We start from the raw sequence: 20,982 nt of genomic DNA, 5'->3' as shown, positions 1-20,982 counted from the left end.
GGGAGAGGTGGACACACTTGAAGGGAGAGAGAGGCTGCAACTAGATCTAGACAGACTACAAAAGTGGGCAGATGAGAATAGAATGGGGTTCAGCATAGACAAATGCAGGGTGCTGCACCTTGGGAGAAGGAATCCACAGCATACATACAGGCTGGGGAGTTCCCTTCTTGAAAGCACAGAGGCGGAAAGGGATCTTGGAGTCATTATTGACTCCAAGATGAACATGAGCTGCTAATGCCAGACCTCAGCCAGCAAGGCCAGCCATACCTTGTCATGCGTCGTAAGGTGCATCTCAAGCTGGTCCAGAGAAGTGATACTCCCCCTCTGTGCGACTTTGGTCAGGCTGCAGTTGGAGTACTGCGTCCAGTACTGGGTGCTGCACTTCAAAAGGGATGTGGCCAGCCTGGAGAGAGTTCAGAGGAGGGCCACCTGTTTGGTGAGAGGGCAGCAGGACAGGCCCTACGAGGAGAGACTGAAGGACCTAAACCTGTTTAGCCTCAGCAAGAGGAGGCTGAGGGAGGACCTGGTGGCTGCCTACAAGCTCATCAGGGAAGATCAACAGCAAATAGGCAGAGCCCTTTTCTCCCCCGCACTACCTGGGGTGACAAGGAACAATGGTAATAAGGTGATGGAGAATAGGTTGAGGTTAGAGATCAGACGGCGGTGATGGAGAATAGGTTGAGGTTAGAGATCAGACGGCAATATTTTACAGTTAAGGTGGCCAAAATCTGGAACCAGCTTCCCAGGGAAATGGTCCTCGCCTCTACTTTGGGCAAATTCAAGAGGAGGTTGGATGATCACCTGTCTAGGGTCTTGTGAACCCAGCATTCATTCCTGCCTGTGACAGGGGGTCAGGCTAGATGATCTATTCAGGTCCCTCCTGACCCTAGCTACTATGAAACTATGAAACTTATGAATGTCCAAATTATGAATGTCCACTTCCTCAAGGTATTCCCCATCTGATCCACATTGATTTTAGGCCTGTCACCTGCTCCCGGTTGTTTTGTGCCGTTTCTGACCATGCAATCCTCCTGGGAGGGTGAAAAACCGGTGCAAAAAAGTAATTTAGGAGTTTGGCCCTTTCTTGGGCATCAGAAGTCAGTTGCCTCATTAGATCTCTCAGGGGCCCAATGCTATCCTTGTTCGTTTTCCGGCTTCCCACATATCTGAAGAAGGACTTTTTGTTGTCCTTGATTCCCGTAGTTAGCCTAAGTTCAGTTTGTGCCTGAGCTTTCCTCAACCGCTCTCTATACGTGCAGGTGAGTGCAGAATTAATCCTCTTTGGTATTGCTTCCTGTTTTCTAGCTGGTATAGGCTGCTCTTTTGAGCTTAATAAGGTCCAAGAGTTCTTTATTCAGCCATGGGAGCTTCCTTGCCCATTGACTGCATTTCTTGTAAGATGGTATGGCTTTGCCCTGTGCAAATGACCAATCCTCATGTATTCCCTTTTTGGGGGGAGGGGGCGGGGGGAATGGCCTGTAATTGCCTGACTGACCAATTCTCTCTGTTAGCAAAAGTCAGCCTTCCCAAAGTTTAGGACTTCTGCTTTACTGCTGGGTTTGCCTGCTCTTTGGTGAACTAAGAAGGTGACCAAATCATGGTCACTTGTCACCAAGCTTCCCATCAATCCGCAGATTGCTCACTAGGTCCGTCCCATTGGCCAGGACCAGATCAAGCAATGCCTCTCCCCTAGTCGGCTCATAGACCTCCTAGGTTAGGTAGAGGTCATCAGTGCATGTCAGGAAGCTATGTGACCTGTCAAATTTGGCCGTGCGCTCGTCCCAAGAGATGTTAGGGAAGTTGAAGTCCCCCATGGTGATCATGAATCAGGAGCACGCGGCCTTGACCAGTACCCTGTTGAATTCCCGATCTAGGTCTTCCTCTTGGTGGGGAGGTCTGTAGTAGACTCCTGCAAGTAAGTCACCCTCCCCATGTTCTCCTCGTATCTTGACCCAGAGGGTCTCAAGATGCCCTTCCTGGTTTGGAAACTCATCTGCAGTGAGGTGAGATGATCCTCGATGTAGAGAGCTATACCCCCACCCCACTTCCTGACCCGGTCTCTCCTATACAGGTTATAACGCTCTATTGCCACTGACCAATCATAGGTGGAGTCCCACCAGGTCATAATCATTTTCACATAGAAGGGCGAGTACCTCATGCTTATTTCCCAAGCTCCTGGAGTTTGTGTACAGGCAATTAAGTCTTCCATGAGAAGCCCAATGTTTCCCTGAGGGATGAAGCGCGACCTTTCCTTAGTTTGCCCAAGTTATTGGGGCAGTGCAGTACAGGTGGACTGCACCTGCACTGCACTGCCTGGGTGAGCTCTTCTGCATGTGCCCCCTGACCCTCCCCCCTCCCTGTACCCCTGGCCAGCTCCCAGGACCTAGTGTGCAGGCAGCCACAGCACATACATGTGTGCACCCCAAAACCCTACACATGCAGACTATTTTGAGCTATTATGCAATTGCCTCTATTTGCACTACTCAAAAACAAATCAGGACAAAATTTGTTTTTAAATAAAATTAAAATATGTTATAATAGATGTTTAATTTTTATTATCTGATTTGTTTTTTATCTGTGGCTTGTTAAAATGTGGGCCTCACACAAAACCTTTCAGAAGGTATCAACAGCTCACCAAAACTCATATAAGTGGGCCTTGAACCAAAATAATTGCCCACCCCTGTAATAGAAGAAAGTATTTTGGGATGCTGCTTATGTGGAAGATGGTATGTAAAGAGTTACATTATAGTCTAAAGCCTATTTGATATACTTCATAGAATTTAGGGTGGTACCAGAAGAGATTATTTGGTAGGAAAGTCTCTGAAGTGTTGGGCAAGGTGTGTGGGATTTTTTATTTATTTATTTTTTTTGGTGGTCTTTTATTAGACCAGCTGTATAGTTGGGAGAGACATTAGACAAGTATTCAGGCATGAAGTGCCCTTCTTCAGGTCTTTGTGCCTGAAAGCTTGTCCAATGTCTCTCCCAACTATACAGTTGGTCTAGTAAAAGATATTGCCAAAAAAACCCTTACTGCTCACATTTTCTGCACCATTACATCTACAACACTGCGTCAGCTCTACTAGTTTGAAGGGTTATGTACCTTTGTGGGGGTGGCTTTTTGGAGTCCCGTGGGCACATGAATTCATGAAAATAGTTGGTATTTTTCTACGTGAAATTCTAGGTGAATGGCATAACACTTGTTTTCTTTCCTGTTTCTGGCAGGTATCACCCACGTGTTCTTTACATTGATATTGATATTCATCATGGAGATGGCGTTCAAGAGGCTTTCTACTTGACAGATCGTGTCATGACTGTGTCTTTCCACAAATATGGGAACTACTTTTTTCCTGGTACAGGTACAGAACCTCCACTGCCAGTGAAGAGCAGATGGCTGGGTCTCGTTTTGGTCTCTTTTGCAATCATTGCCTTCACATACTAGCATGAGATGCTGGGGTTCAGGACATGAGAGAATTGATGTGGGGGAGAAGCGGGTAATGCTGGAGTGATGGGGGAGTGGTTGGGTGATGGATATTAGGGCTGTGCGAAATGAGCCCTATTGGATTCAGATTTGGCCCAAATCAGGGACAGTGTTTCGGATCACTGCCCCTGATTTCATTTGCCAAATCTGAATCTGATGATTCCATGCTGATTCAGAGAATCAGCAATTCGGACATAGACACAGCTTTAAAAGTTTTTCTATATACCTCAAGGTACCAGCGTGGCTCGTGATCGCTGCAGTGGTGGGGCGCATGGAGCATCCCGCAGGAGCATGGGGGCGGTCTCTCCAGTGTGCTTGGCAGTGAACCTGGAAGTGGACCAGAAGTAGTTCTGGTCCACTTCCAGGTCTTCTGGGGAGCGCACAGGGGGACCCTGAGTGTTCCCCCAGACCCAGGAGACACCAGCTGCTGGGGCGGGGCGGGGAGGGGAGGGGGACAGGGGCTCTCTCCTGTGGAGCAGGATGTGGATCGGAAGTGTTTCTGGTCCACTTCCAGGTCTGCTGCCGAGCGCGCTGGGGAGCCCCCTGTGCTTCTGTGGGACTCTACATCTGCCCCAGCACTGCAGCATTCAGAGCCCCTGCTACCTAGAGGTATGTAGAGAAAACATTTAAAGCTGTATCTACGTCCGAATCGCTGAATCTCTCTGAATCGATTTGGAGAGGTTAAACGGTCCTCTGATTTGATTCGGATTTGGAGATTCGGCCACTGAATTGGACCGAATCTCCGCCGAGCTAAAGCTTCTCACAGCCCTAATGGATATCCTCCTGCAGTAGTTTGCAGTGATTTGGAAGAGATCTTTGTGTCATGGTTGCATCAGTAGGCTTAAATTTTAGTTTTCTGTTACCATGCCCATGATATGCTCAGTAGGTGTCATTCTGAGAGACAGCCAACATGGCTTTGTTACGGGTAGGTTATGCCTGACCAACCTCGTCTCCTTCTATGACCAAGTGAGACATCACATGGACAGGGGAGGAGAGGTTGATGTCATTTACTTGGATTTCAAAATAGCCTTTGACTTGGTTTCCCATGATGTCCTCATGACACAATTGGGTAACTGCGGCCTTAACAACCTTACGTCCAAGTCTTCAGAATCTGGAATGGACTCCTTCCAGAAGTAGTGCCATCACCTACTCTGGACACATTCAAGAAGTGTTTGGATGATCATCTTGCTGGGGTCATCTGACCCCAGCTGACTTCCTGCTCTTTGGGCAGGGGGCTGGACCTAATAATCTCACAAGGTCCCTTCCAGCCCTAATGTCCATGAAGTCTGTGAAATCTATATTTCAGAGCTGATCTTTGTGTGCCATGACTCTTACAATGTTTTTTAAACTTGAAAGCTTGCTAAAAAAATTTTTTCCAACTAATTTAAGTTGGTCTAATAAAAGATATCAGATTAATCCAAAGAACCATGTCTGCCTATGTCCTTAGACGGCTACAACCTATACCGCTATGATTCTTCTTCCTTTCTCTGACCAGGTGACATGTATGAGGTTGGTGCAGAGAGTGGCCGATATTACTGCCTAAATGTGCCTCTGCGAGATGGCATTGATGACCAAAGTAAGTAAAAAATATTCATTGTCATCTGCTGTCACTGTTGTCTGTTCTTTCCATTGATTCCATAGCCATGATGACAGCCTTTATTTTTCTCTAAAGGTTATAAGCACCTCTTCCAGCCAGTGATTAACCAGGTGGTAGACTTCTATCAGCCCACATGCATAGTGCTGCAGGTAGGAAAGCAAGCTGTGTGCACAAGCATTTTCCTTGCTTAATATATGGATAATTGCATGTTGTCGAATATATGAATCTATGTTCCCTGAGGGATATGGATGGGTGGGTGGGTGGATGGGTGATGGCCAGCTGACCTTTTGCTGGCGGCTCTGGTGATTGGATGGTCTACTATGGTCTGCATCTGAGAGGGAGCGCTCTAACTGGAATTAAGCTGTGCTTCTTCTGTTCCATAGTGTGGTGCTGATTCTCTGGGTTGTGACCGCCTGGGCTGCTTTAATCTCAGTATAAGAGGACATGGGTAAGTTCAGTAGGGATGTGGAGAGGGCATTTAAAAATCCCTGCTTGTAGTCTGAAAAAATAAACGTCCTTCACTGGTGAGATTCAAGCTGTAATCCTGGTACCTCAGCATCAGCAAAAGACTATAGGAATCCTATCCCAGTTTTTGGGATAGGAAAATCTCTTCCAAACTAGGGAATATGATTCTGCAGAAGCAAGCTCTCCTAGTTATGACTGGGGTCTCACAATGCTTTCTCCAGCAGTACCGTGCCAGCGTGCGTGAGTGCGCAGATTGAATTCCTCTCAGTTCATGGAGCTGGTTCCCATTGAGGCAGGTTGTGGATTGCCTGGGTTAGAAGCCCTGAACTCTGAGGGTATCATATAGATAGGTATGTTATTGGGTTAAGACTGGTGCTGTTTATGGAATGCTCTGATGATTTGCACTGATTGTGCTGCTTTGTATTTCTAGAGAGTGTGTGGAATATGTAAAGAGTTTCAACATCCCCCTGCTTGTATTGGGAGGAGGAGGCTATACTGTTCGTAATGTGGCACGATGCTGGTGAGTCTTTTATATGCTTGCTTAGAAATGCCCCATTTGTTACAAAAGGGGTTGAAGGGCCTACTCACTTGTAACTGATATGGGATTGAACTGGTTTGCCAGCAGCATGCAGTGGGGTAGAAATCATTTTTTTTCTGGATTGAGTAGCTTGTTTTGTATTTTAGGACTTATGAAACTTCACTACTTGTGGATGAAGCAATTAGTGAGGAACTTCCGTACAGTGGTGAGTTGGGGTCCTCCTATTGCAGTGTCTTCATTCTTTCCATAAGCTTAGCCAACATATCTTGATGTGTTAATGCATCAGAGACTTTGATGCTCAACATAATTAATGGTAACCATGGCTGGATGGAAGTGGTAGCCCTTTTAATCCTAGATCATTTGTTCTAGGTTTTTTTGCTTTCTGGTTCACATATCTTTAGGCTCTGGCAGGCCTTTCTGGAGAGGCATGTCCTTACTTGATATAGCATTCTAAATTCCCTCTACAACAAACTTTGTCTTCCTGTTGCTTTCCCCCGCGTCTGTATCTCATGGTGATGCAGTTGGTCTTGCTGTGCTCTTAAGGTGGAAACAGGTATCACCTGTCCTGACCTTTTTGCTGCCTTAAACATTTTATGGTGACATAAAGTGAAAGCAAATAGACATTATGTCTTTTGCTGTTCCACAGACGCCCAAATTTATGGCCAGGACAGAAGATAGTAATAATTTGCACCACCTTATTGCAGTAGACATCTGTTTTATGGCAGGAGAGCATAGGCAGCCTGGAGCCTGATCCTGCACACCTTGGGAGTTCCTGTTCAGGATTGGGCTCCACAAGCCCTGGGAGTATCTGCCTAGCTTTCCCTGATTACTGAGATGTGTCCCCGGGATCTTTGGAGTGTGTTGGGTAAGCAGGGAAAGTCGGGATTTTCCTGTTGAGGGAAACGCCAACATTCCCTTTTTACCCAGATGCACCCCGGAGATCTTGGGCATGTGACTCAGTAGGTTGGGATAACCAAGCAGGCGCACTCAGGGTTTGAGGGGCCCCATCCTGCTTAGGAATTCCCAGGGTGCACAGGTCCAACTCCTCAAGCCCTGAGAGAATGTCTCCCCCAATGTCCCACAGCATTAGTGGGCAACGTTCATTTTCCCCAAGCGAAGCAGATCAGCTGTGAGAGGATGTGTCCTAGCACAGCTTACCTGCTTCATTTGGGAATGTCTATTTCTAGTCTTAGTGGTACGGAAGGGGATACGCTATGCCTGTCTGCAGAACAGTGTTTTAGAAGCGTTGGTCACAGAATCCTCTCATCTTGTTCTTTAACTCTTTTTCTGGTTTCCTTGTAGAATATTTTGAATACTTTGCTCCAGACTTCACTCTTCACCCAGATGTCAGTACAAGAATTGAGAACCAGAACTCCAGACAGGTAAATGGCTCTGCCTGGTCTTGGATGCATGGTTTCACCGAGCCCAATGAAAAGATCTGTACTTGAAGCTGGTCCTCTAATAGCAGGTGAATTCCAATCCATAAGCTTACCTGGAAAAATCAAGGCAGGTCACTAGAGTCTGCCCTGCCTGGCTCAGTGCTTCAGCAACATTTTTTTTGTCTGGTAACTTCACAGCTGCTCTGCAGTGTAAGGAAGTTCCAATGGGTCCTTCCTGTATGGGAATGTTTGAAGGCCCTCTTACAGTTACAGAGTTAAGGTCTGTAATGACTGCTTTGGCCTCTCTGCTGCGGTTGAAAACCGTGTGTGTTACCTAAGTTGTGAGTGGTGCCAGCAGGTGTTAATGGGAGGAGTTTTGTCACTACAAACTCTTAGATCTGTTTCTGCTAATAGCTCTGTATTTTCTACCTAGTACTTGGATCAGATCAGACAGACAATATTTGAGAATTTGAAGATGCTGAACCATGCTCCCAGTGTCCAGATCCACGATGTTCCTTCTGACTTACTCAGTTATGACCGCACAGATGAGCCTGATCCAGAGGAGAGAGGCTCTGAAGAGAACTATAGCAGGTATTGGGTCTCCCTTTCCTGTTTTGGGAACATGAGCTTTCCTTCTACCCAACCCCTCCCCTTGTTACGCAAATGGCATAAATACCAACTTTAGGGTAGGTAAATAACATGGAGATAGACTTTTGCCTGTTGCCTTAATCTTGTGTATTATCTTGAGGCTTTTTTCTGGTGTATTTTCTTGAGTGTTGCACTGCCTTAAACTCCATTTTGTATTGCTCTGTAGCTTGACATAAGTGCTCAACCTTTCACTCCTTTGTATGCTGCATGTGTGAGGGAATGGGTGAGAGAGTGTGGCTGTGGAAAAGGAAAACACCAATTGGTGACTGGCTGAAGAATGCAGACAGATAAAAGACCAAAACAAGAAGAATCCGCCCCAGAACAGTGAGAGAACAACATCAATCAACCTTCAAGGAGGAACACAGTGTTGACACAGCGAAAGCTCAGAGGACTGAATGAATTGACAAGACTATAAAAGGTGGGGCAAGACCTATCAATTTTTGGGTCTTGTTCTGCATATCATTCTGGAGCATCGGTTCGCCTGATGAGACAGACAGACAGAAGCCCAGCTCCCACTCGTGATCAACTTAGCTGGCCACTAAGTTGACTCAAGCATTGATGAGACTGGTAATGTATACCAGCGCAGAACAGAAATGGGGGGGCGTGTGCGTGTGCGTGTATATTTACTAAGCGCTTAATAAATGTGGCATCTTGCTTTGCCCCCTCTTGCAAAGGTCTAGCTCTTGATTTTGAGCTAATTGGTTAACATTTAAGTGGTGGAGAATTGCGAAAGTGAGGTACAGAGGAAGCTCTGTGTTTTGTTGTTGTTAAGGTGTGCACACCCTCAGGCTGTAGAATACCCTGAGTCTTGGAGGGGCAGAGTTAGATCTCCCCTGCCGCACAGAGGGTGGAATTTTGTAACGGCAGCTATTATTTGTTGCAACAACTTGAGCTGTAGAATTCCCCAAGCGTATGGGAGAAGTTAGATTCTTGCCAATTAGGAGATTCAGAGATGTTTTTGTCTAGGAGAAAGGAGGAATCTAAGAACCAGAAACCTGGTGAGGAAGTTGTTGCACCAGTTTTTTTTTGTGTGCAGGAGAGGTTGTTTGTTACTGTTGACCAGGAGACTTTGTCTAGGTCAGGCAGAGTAGTGGACATGGTTACATGCTGTGGTCCGCTTGGGATTAACACCCCAACCTCTCCTCCCACCTTCTGCCTGCTAACCCCATCCCAATGAAGACAGATATAGTAGGCACCATTCATCTTCCAGTTTCTGGTTTCTGTCTGAGGGACTCTTTGCTAGTGCATAATTTTATCCCTTACAGAGCATGCCCCCATGATTGTACCAGGTCAGGAGATGCTTCTCTCCCTCCTTGTGCTTCTAGTTTGTCTCATCTCTAGATCTAGGCTCACTCTTGTTCCAAACTACTGGACAAGGCTGCCTCCCCTGATGTCTATCTGTCTTTTTTTCAGGCCTGAAGCTTCCAGTGAGTTCTATGATGGTGACCACGATAATGATAAGGAAAGTGACGTTGAGATCTGAGAGCTATCTTGTGGGACTTTTGGATGGTGGGAAGATCCCTAATTGGACACTGGTACTTGGTGGAGATAACAGGGACATGTGAGCCAGGAGAAAGTCTTTCCCTGGAGCTTCCCTTCATGTTTGATGCATGTGACAGCAGCATCACTGGGTTTGGCTGGCTATCTGGGGAGGCAAGCAGCAGTGGAATCTGGCCTTTATCTCTACAGTTCCTGAGGCCTCTGTCACCACTATGAAAAATGGAAATTCAAGTGGCATTTGGATTGATGCTGTAGTCTTTGTTCTGCTGCCATACAGCCCTCTTCAAAGCCTGGTCTTCAGTGGCTTTACCAAGTGGTCCTAGGCTAATGGAGGCTCCCAACACAGGAATGGAAATCAGTACTGTGTTGCTTAGTACTTTCCTTCCCCTTCACAGCATAACCTGATGCATCCTAGTCTCTCTAACCCTCTGCTTAAATAACAGATGTGAAATTCTCTGAAACTTCTGAGGGTCACTTTGCCAGCCTTTCCAGACATTCCAAGTTCCTGCGCATAGACAAAAACCCAGTTGCAGACAAAGCAAAGCCAATTTTGTGATGGTGAATAAGACTGATGGAGAAAGGTGGAGGAGTGTAGTCTTTCTCTTTCTCCTGAATAGAATTGTTTTGTATCTGCCAACAAGAACATTTGATAAATATATGTCTAATATACTCTTTTTCCAAGAAGCTCAGATTAGAAGCTCCAAGAATGCAGGAGTTTGGTTGCAGGAGTCCTGGGTGTGGTGTTGTGCACTTCCATCTCTCTTGTAACCTCTACGTACCTTCCCCACTTCATGCCCTTTTTATGAATTGGTGAAGATTTGGGCTTGTCACATGCTCATAGTAGAAAGCCTGCCCTCACTGATGATGCCCAGATGACTTCATTGTGTTTGGTGCTGAAGGAAGTGGTTCCTCTCATGGTTCATCTTTCTCCGCTAACACAGTGGAGAGAACTCTCTCCTACATTGGCCTCTTGTTCTAAATGCTGCTCTTCCCTTTCCTTGATTGTCTGCTGGTGTCTGTCAGTATTTGGAGAGCTGTCTTAGCTGTGGTGATAGAGTGGGTGTCACTTTCCTGCTCTCTGTACTTTTGTTTTACTAATTTTTTTAAACATTAAACAAAAAGATGGGGTTTTTTGGCTTGATTTATTGTGTTTTGTCTATTTAGAAGCTCATGCTCAGTTTCCTTCTATTGAGGTCCCTTCCGACCCTAACATCTATGAATCTATGATACCTGTCAGTAAGAGTACTTCTATTACCAAAGCACACTTGCTGTAGGCTTTGTCCTAGTGTCTTCTGCTGTCCTGCCTGTGAAAAGATCCTTTTTGTTTGTTTTTTTTAATACATCCTATTTGCCAGGTGAATTGAAAGCATTCAGCTCTCTTCTAAATGTGTGCCAGCCAGTTCTCTGCTGCAGTGCACAATGGTAAGTGTCAGTTGCTACAAAACTATATGCGATTCTCAAAAAGGGTAAACTCCCAAGGTTGGGGAATATAGCCTCCTATCCCTCTTCTTTTAATGAAACTAAATGTTAGAGGTGCACTGATACATTGGTCCGATATTGGACTGGTACCAATATAAAGAAAGTTGTCTGTGTTGACCTGATGGGGCTGATTTAATTTGGCTGATAAATGCCGGTGCTGCGCACAGCTGCAGCACAGCGTGGAGCAGAAGCGGCAGCATGGAGAGGTGCCTCTAGCTGGTAAATCATTAGGGGAGGAAACGGGTGTGGGGGCAGATCAACGCTTCCCCCATGGTGAGGGAGGGAGTAGGTGCTGCCGCGGGGGGCGGGGCATGGAACAGAGGCATGTCTCGTGGCGTGGGGGTGGCGCTCGCTGCTGCTTGCACCCCGGGTGGGTGGGGGAACATGTGCCCCCAAATCTGCACAGTGCGGAGCAGGCTGCAGCTGCAGGATGGAGCCACCGCTGCGTGGGGCTTTTCTTGCTGGGGGCTGGGCTGGGAGTGGGCTCCTGCGGCACTGGGAGGAGGCTGCAGCCACCCCAGATTTTGCCACAGCTCTGCTCCCAGCCCTGTGTTGTTGCCCAGCGCAGCCCTGGCTTTTCCTGGTGCTTGGGTGGAGGTGGGTCGCACCTGTGGTGGAGGGGGAGACTGGATGGTAAATGCTGTGCTGTCATTGGACAGTGGATCCTCCTCTTCCAGGTCCCCCTTCCTGTGACTGTCTGTCTCCCAAACTCCACCCCACAAGCTGCACCTCTGTGTCCGTTTTCCGCCCCCTTTCTGCCCCACTGGGCAGCATCTGCTCCTGCCCCCTTTCTCACTGCAGGGGGGCATTGATCTGCCCCCACATGCCCCTTCTCTCCCCACCTCCCCTTCCACCACACTGGACTTACCACCTGATGGCAGCTGTATCGGATCGATATTGGTCAATATGCGTCCTTAAATATCAGCTATCGGCCCCCAAAATCTCTATCAGTGCACCTCTACTAAATACTGTCTGAAATTGCTTTGCTGTCCCTTTTCTGAGGAAATTAATTGACCACCAAGATTTTCAGGGAGCAGCAGGCTTTTGTGTTAAGGACATGCTTAGAAAAGTTGTTTCAAAGTAATGGTTCTTGCTAGCCACAAACCTCCTAAAATTTTTGCTACTTAGTTTGTGTCTCACCCATTTCTAACTGGCATCTGTGCTGGGTCTCTCTATTAGGTCTGTTACTCTCTTCTTCCTCATGATATCTGGAGTGTAACAAGACTTGGGTAGGCTCTTCTCACTGAGATCTGTTTGTTAGACCAGGTGTTTTCTTAACTTTTATTTGCCAGATGAGCTATAATAGTAGGAGAGCTCAAGTAGTAAATAATTCTGTAATGGAGATGTTGCTAGTTCAATGTGAAGTGATCTCATAGAAGCCAGAACTGTTGGGTGTTTCATCTGCTGTCTAGGAAGTCAACTCTGCCAGTAAAGCTTCCTGAGTCAAGTTACCATTTTTTTCTGCTGCTGTGTTTGTACTGACAGCATTGAAGGCAAATGGTGAAGGCCTGACAAGTGGCAACTTGATCTGATCTGTTAGGAAACAAGCATCCTAAAAAGAACATATGTGGCCAGGTAATGCAACCAGTAGCCTGCAGGTAAAGGATAATGGGATGGGATGGAATGCAGCAGCTAAATGCCAGGGAATCACAGCTGTGCACACAGTGGGCAGTAATGCTAAATGTGACAGGCACATGATGTCCAGAGAAATTACCTCTGGCCCTGACTATTTCAGTCTTACTTGTGTTTAGCCTCTCCCCTCTTCCTCTCTGCTTCATAAGAATGAACATACCAGATTAGCCCTTTTGGTATATCTGATGTAGCATTCTTTGGTTGAAAGGGCACTGCTTTACAAAATTAGCTACCTATCCCTGTTTTTTAGGGGGAAGCAAGAAGTGAAATGCCACACCTGGAAGTACACTGAGGTCATCTTTACACATGCCCTGAGGGTCAGGAAGGACAGGGCACTTTAATTAGTGTGCTCTTGGGATCCTGTCTAATTAAAGCGCCCACAGAATTTTATGTATCCAGTATCCTGTGCTTCAAAATGGTGGCAGGGACACTTTAACTAAAGATCATTTGGCGAGCTTTAGTTAAAGCACCCCTGCTGCCTTTTTGAAGCATGGAGATGCTGAATACTGTCGGGGCCGAGGGGCTGTGGCCAGCAGCCCGGGAATGTGGGCCAGGGAAGTTGGCATGGCGAACTAGAATTAGGCACTGACGCGTGGAGGTTGATTAAAGATTATTTTACTTACACTGTAGATGGTCGCGGTGCAGGCAGGAAAACTTGCTTGGTTAAAGTTATAGATAGAAGAAAAGAAGAAAAAAAGAAAACTCGAACGATGAGAGCTCTTTAAACCAATACAAGAGTCCGTGCTGTGACTCTCAACGAGCGCGCAGGGCAGGGGTACGTCAAGGATCGTCCGGTGACGGGGAGAGACTCTTGATGGGTGATCAAACCACCATTCGGTCCGAGATTTACGTAGAAGTCCACGAGATAATCGTGGACTCCTTGCCGGAATTCTCTCAGATTTCTCCCGGAATTCTCGGACCGCCACATGGGAATAATTTAGAAACAGCCAATAATGGGGAACAAATTTGCATGCGAGCGGCGGGAACTCCTTTGCACTGGGGTTTTTCTCTCTGCAGCTGAGAATTGCACCGTGCAAAGAAAGCTCCATGTGGCGGGAAATAATTCTGCAGTGCCGAAGCGCGCACACAATCATTGGGTAATGACAAATACAAGAGATGCTGAGACTGCTGGAGCAAGGTAATTAGCATGCTGCAGCAGACTTGATTAATTGAGTCTGCTCTGACACACTAATTACAGCACATCAGAGCAGGCATCCTGCACGTTTTTACAGGCACTCTCAGTTAGTTGAGTTAGAAAAGAACCCAGATTTCTGATAGGCAGTACCATTCTGCTCTTCTAGGCTGTTTACAGACGTAGAAACTGCCCCCCCCCAAAAAACAAACAAACCCCCAAAACAACAAAAAAACAGAACCCCAGCATTTTACTTTAAAGCCCAGAGTGCTCCCGTGCTGAGCCCAGTGCATGCCCAAAAGAGGCATTGCGTTTGTAGGACCCAGCTTGTCCAAAGTCTGTATAGGTCAGGGCTTTAATGGGGCTTTTTTGGTGCTTTCATCCAACAGCTGATTGAAGCAGCTATTAGATAGAAGTGCCAAAAAGCCCTGCTGAAGTGCCTGATCTGTACAGACTCTGAGGAGTTGCTTCTTCCAGCAAAGCATGTTTTTGTTTTGTTTTGTTAACATATGTAAGCAGCTCCAGTCTGCCTCACACAATCAGTTAGTCCTTCATGTCTGATGTGATCTCTGGCCACGTTAAAGCAGACCGTTAGTAAAAATTAGTTCAGTGTCCTACTTGTGTCAGTGGTAAGTATGTGCTGTTGCTTCAGAAGGCAGTCTCTTCCTTTACAATGTATCGATCACTCATTCAAAGTACTGGTGAAATTCATTGCCAGCCCACAAAGACAGTCTCCCTGTCTGCTGCAGCAGGAAATGTTGATTTTACTTATAATAAATGCATTTTATAAAGTCACAACTATTACTGAGCCACTGTTCTTTCTCTTCTCCCCTTCCGCAATAGATTTAGATTTATTGTATTTGTGCATTAGTGATTTCTGTAGGTTGTTTGTACTCCTCACTTTTATTATGCACCCTGCTGCCTTTCTATTATGGGATAGTATGAGGAGCAGAAACTGATCCATTCTTTAGTGGGTCTTCAGTCTATGTTCCTCACAAACAACAGATAATCCTAACCTGCTTCTTTTCCCCCCGATTCCACTGTGGGGCATATCACAAGTATGAACTGGATTGTGTAGGCCTTCACTCTTTTCTAGACCCCAAACCATGAGTCTTTACTGACAGGTTTTGAACTAAGCCATATTTTTGAATGGCAGGCTTTGTTTGTGCTCTTTAAAAGTCTCTCATTTGGAAGCCATGTCTGTCTATTGAAATTTTTTCTGAGTTGCATCTCCCACTGCAACTCACTTGTCAGAGAGGAAGAAACACTCTGGATTAAAGAACCAGTCTAATTAGGCAGACCTATGCACATTAAAAACCAAGGCTTTGACATTAAATGATGCAGTGCTCACAGGACTGTGGTCTAAAATATGGGATGAGGCCAAGATATGGTAACAACTGAAATTAAATAAAGGATGATTTAATTATTTTTAGGAAATGTTTGAGGACAAACACTTGCACAGATGTGTATTGTTCTAATTACAGTTCATAATGGACTTAGCTTTCTGCTGCATAGAAAACCACAATTTAATGCATTCAGTCACTTAGCTAAGGGGTTGGGTTTTTTTGTACTGCTGCCCATATACAAGCTATTTCCATGTAAAAGATTAACACTAAAGTCCCTATAAGCTTTCTTAATGTCTGACTTCTTCTTTCCAGTTTTAGAAAGCTGTTTTAAAGTGTGGGTGTGGAGTATTTGGGAGGGGGGGTTGAGGGCCAGTCTTAGAAATATGGGTCTGGCTGAGGTTGTGAATGTCATTCTGTCAATAGTGGAAAAGGGGGTTTTTTGTTAACCTTTTTCAGCAGCTTCAGAAGGTGATAAAACATTAAAGTCTTCTAATCTCTGTCATTTTTTATTCCTCAGCCATAACCCCTTGACTGGGAATACTGTGGCTCCCAGCTTTTTCATGCATTTTGTGCATTTTAATCTGACAGAGCTGACATGGAGAAACACAGCTAGTCTTAGTGGGTATGAACTGATATTGCCTTGGCTGTTGCTTGGACCAGAACCATTAATGGCTTTAAACTTTAGGATTAAAGCCTTAAAATGACATTGGACTGGGAGCCAGTGGAAGACTGGAGCATGCACATGGTGGAGAAGATGGCAGTACATTCCATACTATCTGGAGCCTTTGTATGATTCTTGTATTTAGGCTCAGAATCATCCAGGAGGAAGGAGTGACATTTCATAGTGAGGTGAAGTGAAAGGAGAAGTGTTTAGTCACTGAAAGAAGAATGACAATTTAGACAGTAGCCTAAGATTTTGGGACTGCTTTGATGAAGGATGTATGCCTTCAGTAGCAGAGGGAACTGTCTTATCTCCTCTATGCATCTTCTCCCTTTTAGCCAGAATCATTTTGAACATTCCTGGGTTGAGTTTGAGCCAGCTGCTTTCATGCAAGAACATCTTGATCTCATAAATTGAGTAGTTAAAGCAATGGAAGAAAATGGGTATCAATGACATTCTTGGCAGCTGATCCTGTGGTGCCTCACTACAGTATTTTTCCAAGTGATTTTGATAGATGCTGGAAAAAGGGAAGAGGGAAGAATATTGACCTACATAGATGTGACTAGGTTATAAGCAGTCTAGAATTTCTAAGATAAAAGTAGCTATAGTAATGTTCTGCTACTACTTCACCATTGTTCTGTTTATATATACATGTTCTCCTCTTCCCCTCTCCCCATGCCTGTAACAGAAACTCAGACTAATCACTGTGACTTTGATTTCCTTTTTAAAAGGGGATCCCTGTTTTGAGTACACTTTCATGACTGATGTTTAGCCAGATCCTGCCAGATCCTTTTAAGGGTGCCCTGAGGTGGAAGAGAAAAGCAGATAAATGCAGGTTTAGGCTTGTCCCTGCCTGACCCCTCCTGCAAGGTGGTAAGCACTGTAATGTATAAATTAGTGTTTAAAATTGGATGCCACTCAATTCATAAAACTTATGGAAGGGTGCCTGGAATCCAAAAAGATTGAGAACTACCATCTTATGACATGGATGATGAAAAGATTACAGAATGGGCATAAGCACAAAGGTTACTTACCTGGAAGCAGATTTCTCTGAACACATTGCCTCTGCAGATTTAACCTTGTTTGCCCTCCATTGAACCATGGGTCCTTGGAAGTGAGGTATGTCTGGATGTGCATTGTACATCACTGATGCAGTCTAGCTTGAAGGGTACAAAAGACCTTGCCTCTTAACTGTATCTTGGTTCTTAACTTTAATGAAATCTAGCTTAGAAAAGGGAAGGATGGGAAGCTCCAGTGTGGATTTGAAGTGGCAATAATAGTCACTGACAAATATCCTTTCCTTTTCTCTTGTAAAAAGTATCTCTGCAGCTCACAATCATTAGAGACTTGTGAGCAGTCACAAACATCCAGGCAAGGTCTGGGGAGTGGTAGTTGAGAAGGAAGCACTGCTCTCCCTCATTCAGCATATGATCTAGCTTCCAATAGGAGAGTAATGGTTTAGAAAAGATTAAGGCAAGCTCCATGTAGGATCTTGGCAGACTTCATTAACAGTGGCTGCTTTCTTCTAATACAGTGGTTTTTCAGACTGTTGCACAATAGGTCATCATTGGTTCCACAAAGAGACGGGGTAATGGCGCAGGCTGGGAGGTGGTGTGCTGCCACTGCCATCCCAGATTGCTTGGCTCCATGACAGCTCACAGGATAGGGGAAGGAGTTTCACAGCAGAATTGATATGAAAGGGTTCCATGACTTGAGAAAGTTTGAAAACCACTGCTTTAATGCAAGAGGCTCTTAAGTTTTGGCTAGGAAAATGGCTGCTTGGATTTACAGGAATGATTACATGACATTTTGATTATCTCAGAACAGAAATCCCCTGAATTTCAGGTTTCACTTGAATGCCACAAATGGTACGAGTAACTTACAAAATATCTTGGCTCTCTGCAGCAACAAAGGCCTGTGTGTTTAGAGAGCACGGAGGGACTTAAGTGCCCAATCCCAAATTAAAGTGCTTTTTCAACATCCAGTCTACTCATTCTCTTGTCTTCTGATCAGCTGTTTCATTTAGCTGATATAACAAACAAGCTGGGCACTAAATAGATCAAAGGGTGCAATTTTGTAAAGATTTTGGATAAGGTTGCAAACCCATATTATTTCATTGACAAATAATAGACGGGGAGACTAGCAGGATTTCACCTGCATAAGATAAAAGTAGTGGCCACAGAAATTCAGCCAAATTATAATATGAGCACTACTTTTGTACTTGAAAGGAGCCTTCAAAATTTGCTCAGGATCAAATTCACATCAGATCAAAAATCCATGAATTGTGATATACAAGTGTAACAGTCCCTTAAAGCAAGGGTTGCCAACCTGTGGCACATATGCCACAAGTGGGGTAGGCAGCTTCTGTGTGTGGCATTCAGCAGATCAGGAAGAAGACAGGCAGCAGAGCATCAGATTGGACAGGAAGCAGAAAGAGCAGCAGACTGGGCAGGGAGCACAGGGCAGGAAACAGGAGTAGCAGATTGAGCAGAAGAAGGGGATCAGAGTGGTACTTGAGGAGTATGTAGATCCAATTTGTGGCATGCCTGACAAAATTTGCCCCCCCCCCCCATTGCTTTAATGAATCCTTTTTATTAAGCAATTAAAAAGAGAAGGGCAGGTGACAAAGGTTGGCCAGAGTGGCAACAAATATCAGGCTTCCAAAGAAACTAATTATGGCAGTATTTACAATTTAGAGGCTCATTCACTAATTATTTTGACAGCAATGCAACAAAATCACCAAAATGTCCATAACAACTATGGTATTTATTTACAAATAAATAAAAATAGACCAGTGTACCAGATCTACTGCAGTGATACAATAAAGGAAAAAACATGGAAGTACTTCATCATTAGAATTTAGTGATCATTATCTTGAACATACGACAGTGAAGCAATTGTGTATAATATTTGAAAAGCCTCAAATAGGTTTCAATCTAATTCTTCAGAAGACTTTTGAAGACTACATTTCAGTCTTCTCAGTAGAGTTATAGGAGTGATTATCTGGTTCATTTTGGCATACATAGCTTTTGAAATATTTGGAGCATTTGGGAAAAGAGAAATTTCATAACTAACTTTCCTAAGGACTTTTTTTTAATCCCCTGAAGAATTGTTTATTTTGGAGCCTACCAAAGAAGCTAGGATTTATTAATTGACAAGGGCACTACTTCCTTAGATCCTCATTAGTAAGAAAATGCCTGATATTACAATTCTGGTCTGGAAGTCATCTTCATTTCTCAGGAGACAGAGAAAGCTGGTCCTACTGGGATTAAATTACATTGTAGGTCTGGCAACAGCAGCATAGAAGAAAGGAAGATTTCTACAATTGTGATGACACTTGGATTTTTTTTTTTTTTACAGTTGTCTGATCTACAGATCATTACAGGAAGGTGATGGGTATGGGCTGTTCTCTTGATGGTCCTGATGAAACAGTTCTAGAGTGAGGTCAGTATTGTAGGATAACAGTTTTTTGCCTATGCACGATAACCTTCCTGTGACTGGTACGGTATGTTCCAAGTGTCATCTTTCCCTTGTTCCCTATGGCTCATTTCTATTTTCTCACTGCATTTAGGGCGTTTTCATGAGAGTTCTTACAGCTTGAGGTAGTCAAGAAATGCGAAATAGATTATGAAGGTATTTCCATATGCTATTTTTTCTATTGCATTGGCATTTATAGTATTTTTTTCTTTCATATAACAAAAACCTATTTAATATAAACTGGTAAAAATAATGCAGAATAATCTGAATAGGTTAAATAACAGGATTAACATTCCTAGAATGTCTCCTACTTTAGAATGTTTCTACTTCAAAGCATAACAATGCTTAATAGAAGGTTCCACAGATTCCAGCAGGACATGTTCAGCCTCTCGATAGAAATTATAAGGCTTAGCAGCAAGCAGTGTAGGATTAGTGATCCCACTCTCCTGCTATGTTTTTCTCACTGGCCTGGCTAGAGAGGATGGGATAGAAATTCAGGAAGCCTTTTGGCAATATCTTGGCTGGCTACACCTTGGAGAAAATGGGCTTCGAGTTTTCTGTTTGTCAGCAAAAAATGCCAGGCTTGTATACTACTCTAGAGGACATTGAAAGCTGTTCTTGAGAGAAGGGTACAGCATTTTGTGCTTCCCCAATAGTAATTTATTCTGCAAGAGGCCAGTTCTTTGATTTTACTGCTCTTAACAGGCAAGTAGGAGTTGAGTTTGAATGACAGAAAAATCTGATAGTTTACCTAAAAAATACAATATCACCAAAATGAATGGGGTATCTTTTGCTCTGGGAAAATTAATAAATACAGATGGTCTTCAACTTTAGAAACCATCAGCAGCTGTTTTTCAGTGTCAAGAGCATTTTCAGCTGAGCCACCTATAAGGTGACTTCCTTTTTTAAATAATGAAATGCAGTTGAGCAATTTTTAACTCCTAACCTGGATTAAATTTGAGGCGGGGTGGGGGCTGAGGAAATTTTAGGAATATGAGGGAGGGAGTCCATCACAAGTAAACCCTATTCCTATTGTTTGGGAATTTTTTGGCACAGAACTCCTCCCAGGCTCTGCTTCTGAACGGTGGGGCATAGAGCTCAGGCAAGTTAGGCTGGTGGTTGGGTTTGGGCCCCAGCAGGGGCAGGACAGCTGACCCTTTTGTCAAGCACAAGGGAGATGGGCTGGATCAGTCTACTGAAGGGAAGGAATGAGAAGCAGCTCTGCAACCGAGGCGTGCAGGGGCTCACCCCTCCTGTCCCAAATGTGCGTCCCTGCTGGCTTTGGCATGCAGCCAGTTCTGTTTTGTCATTATTATAGGCAGGTTCTTCTTACAGACCTGCAACAAGTGCCTTTGTAGGACCTATAAGCCTCAGCCTCCGAAAAGGCTTTTCCCTTGGCTGTTGCAAGAATTGCAGGTAGAGGTCAGCCACAGCCGTCCCCATTCAGTTTGGTTGCTTTTAGTGGCCTCTGATTCTCCAGCGGGAGCAAGTGAGAAGCACAGCCGGGATGGGATGGGCACAACAGGCTAAGCCTCCGCTGCTCTTCGGCCTGCGGCGCTGGGCGGCGGCAGGGACAGGCTCCCCCGGGCCCGCGTCTCCGAGACAGGCGCCCTGCAGCGGCGCCGTACCAAAGGCGCCGGGCCGCCGGCC

General features: G+C 45.0%; 1 protein-coding gene across 1 annotated transcript in view; it reads left to right on the top strand.

Annotated features, from left to right (window-relative positions):
• Nucleotides 1–10,731, top strand: part of HDAC3 (histone deacetylase 3) — a 28,014-nt gene extending 17,283 nt beyond the window's left edge. Inside the window, exons 6-14 of the mRNA XM_006037538.3 lie at nt 3,223–3,356; nt 4,974–5,054; nt 5,151–5,224; nt 5,459–5,523; nt 5,971–6,060; nt 6,225–6,283; nt 7,381–7,460; nt 7,891–8,048; nt 9,519–10,731. Of these exons, the coding sequence (XP_006037600.1) occupies nt 3,223–3,356; nt 4,974–5,054; nt 5,151–5,224; nt 5,459–5,523; nt 5,971–6,060; nt 6,225–6,283; nt 7,381–7,460; nt 7,891–8,048; nt 9,519–9,588 (811 nt within the window). The 3' untranslated portion in view covers nt 9,589–10,731. The remainder of the gene's footprint in view (nt 1–3,222; nt 3,357–4,973; nt 5,055–5,150; nt 5,225–5,458; nt 5,524–5,970; nt 6,061–6,224; nt 6,284–7,380; nt 7,461–7,890; nt 8,049–9,518) is intronic.
• The last annotated feature ends 10,251 nt before the right edge of the window (nt 10,732–20,982 follow it).

The sequence above is a fragment of the Alligator sinensis genome, unplaced genomic scaffold, assembly GCF_000455745.1.
Source record: "Alligator sinensis unplaced genomic scaffold, ASM45574v1 scaffold1191_1, whole genome shotgun sequence".
In the NCBI taxonomy this organism is placed as follows: Eukaryota; Metazoa; Chordata; order Crocodylia; family Alligatoridae; genus Alligator; species Alligator sinensis.
This window is presented reverse-complemented; position numbering and strand designations above follow the sequence as displayed.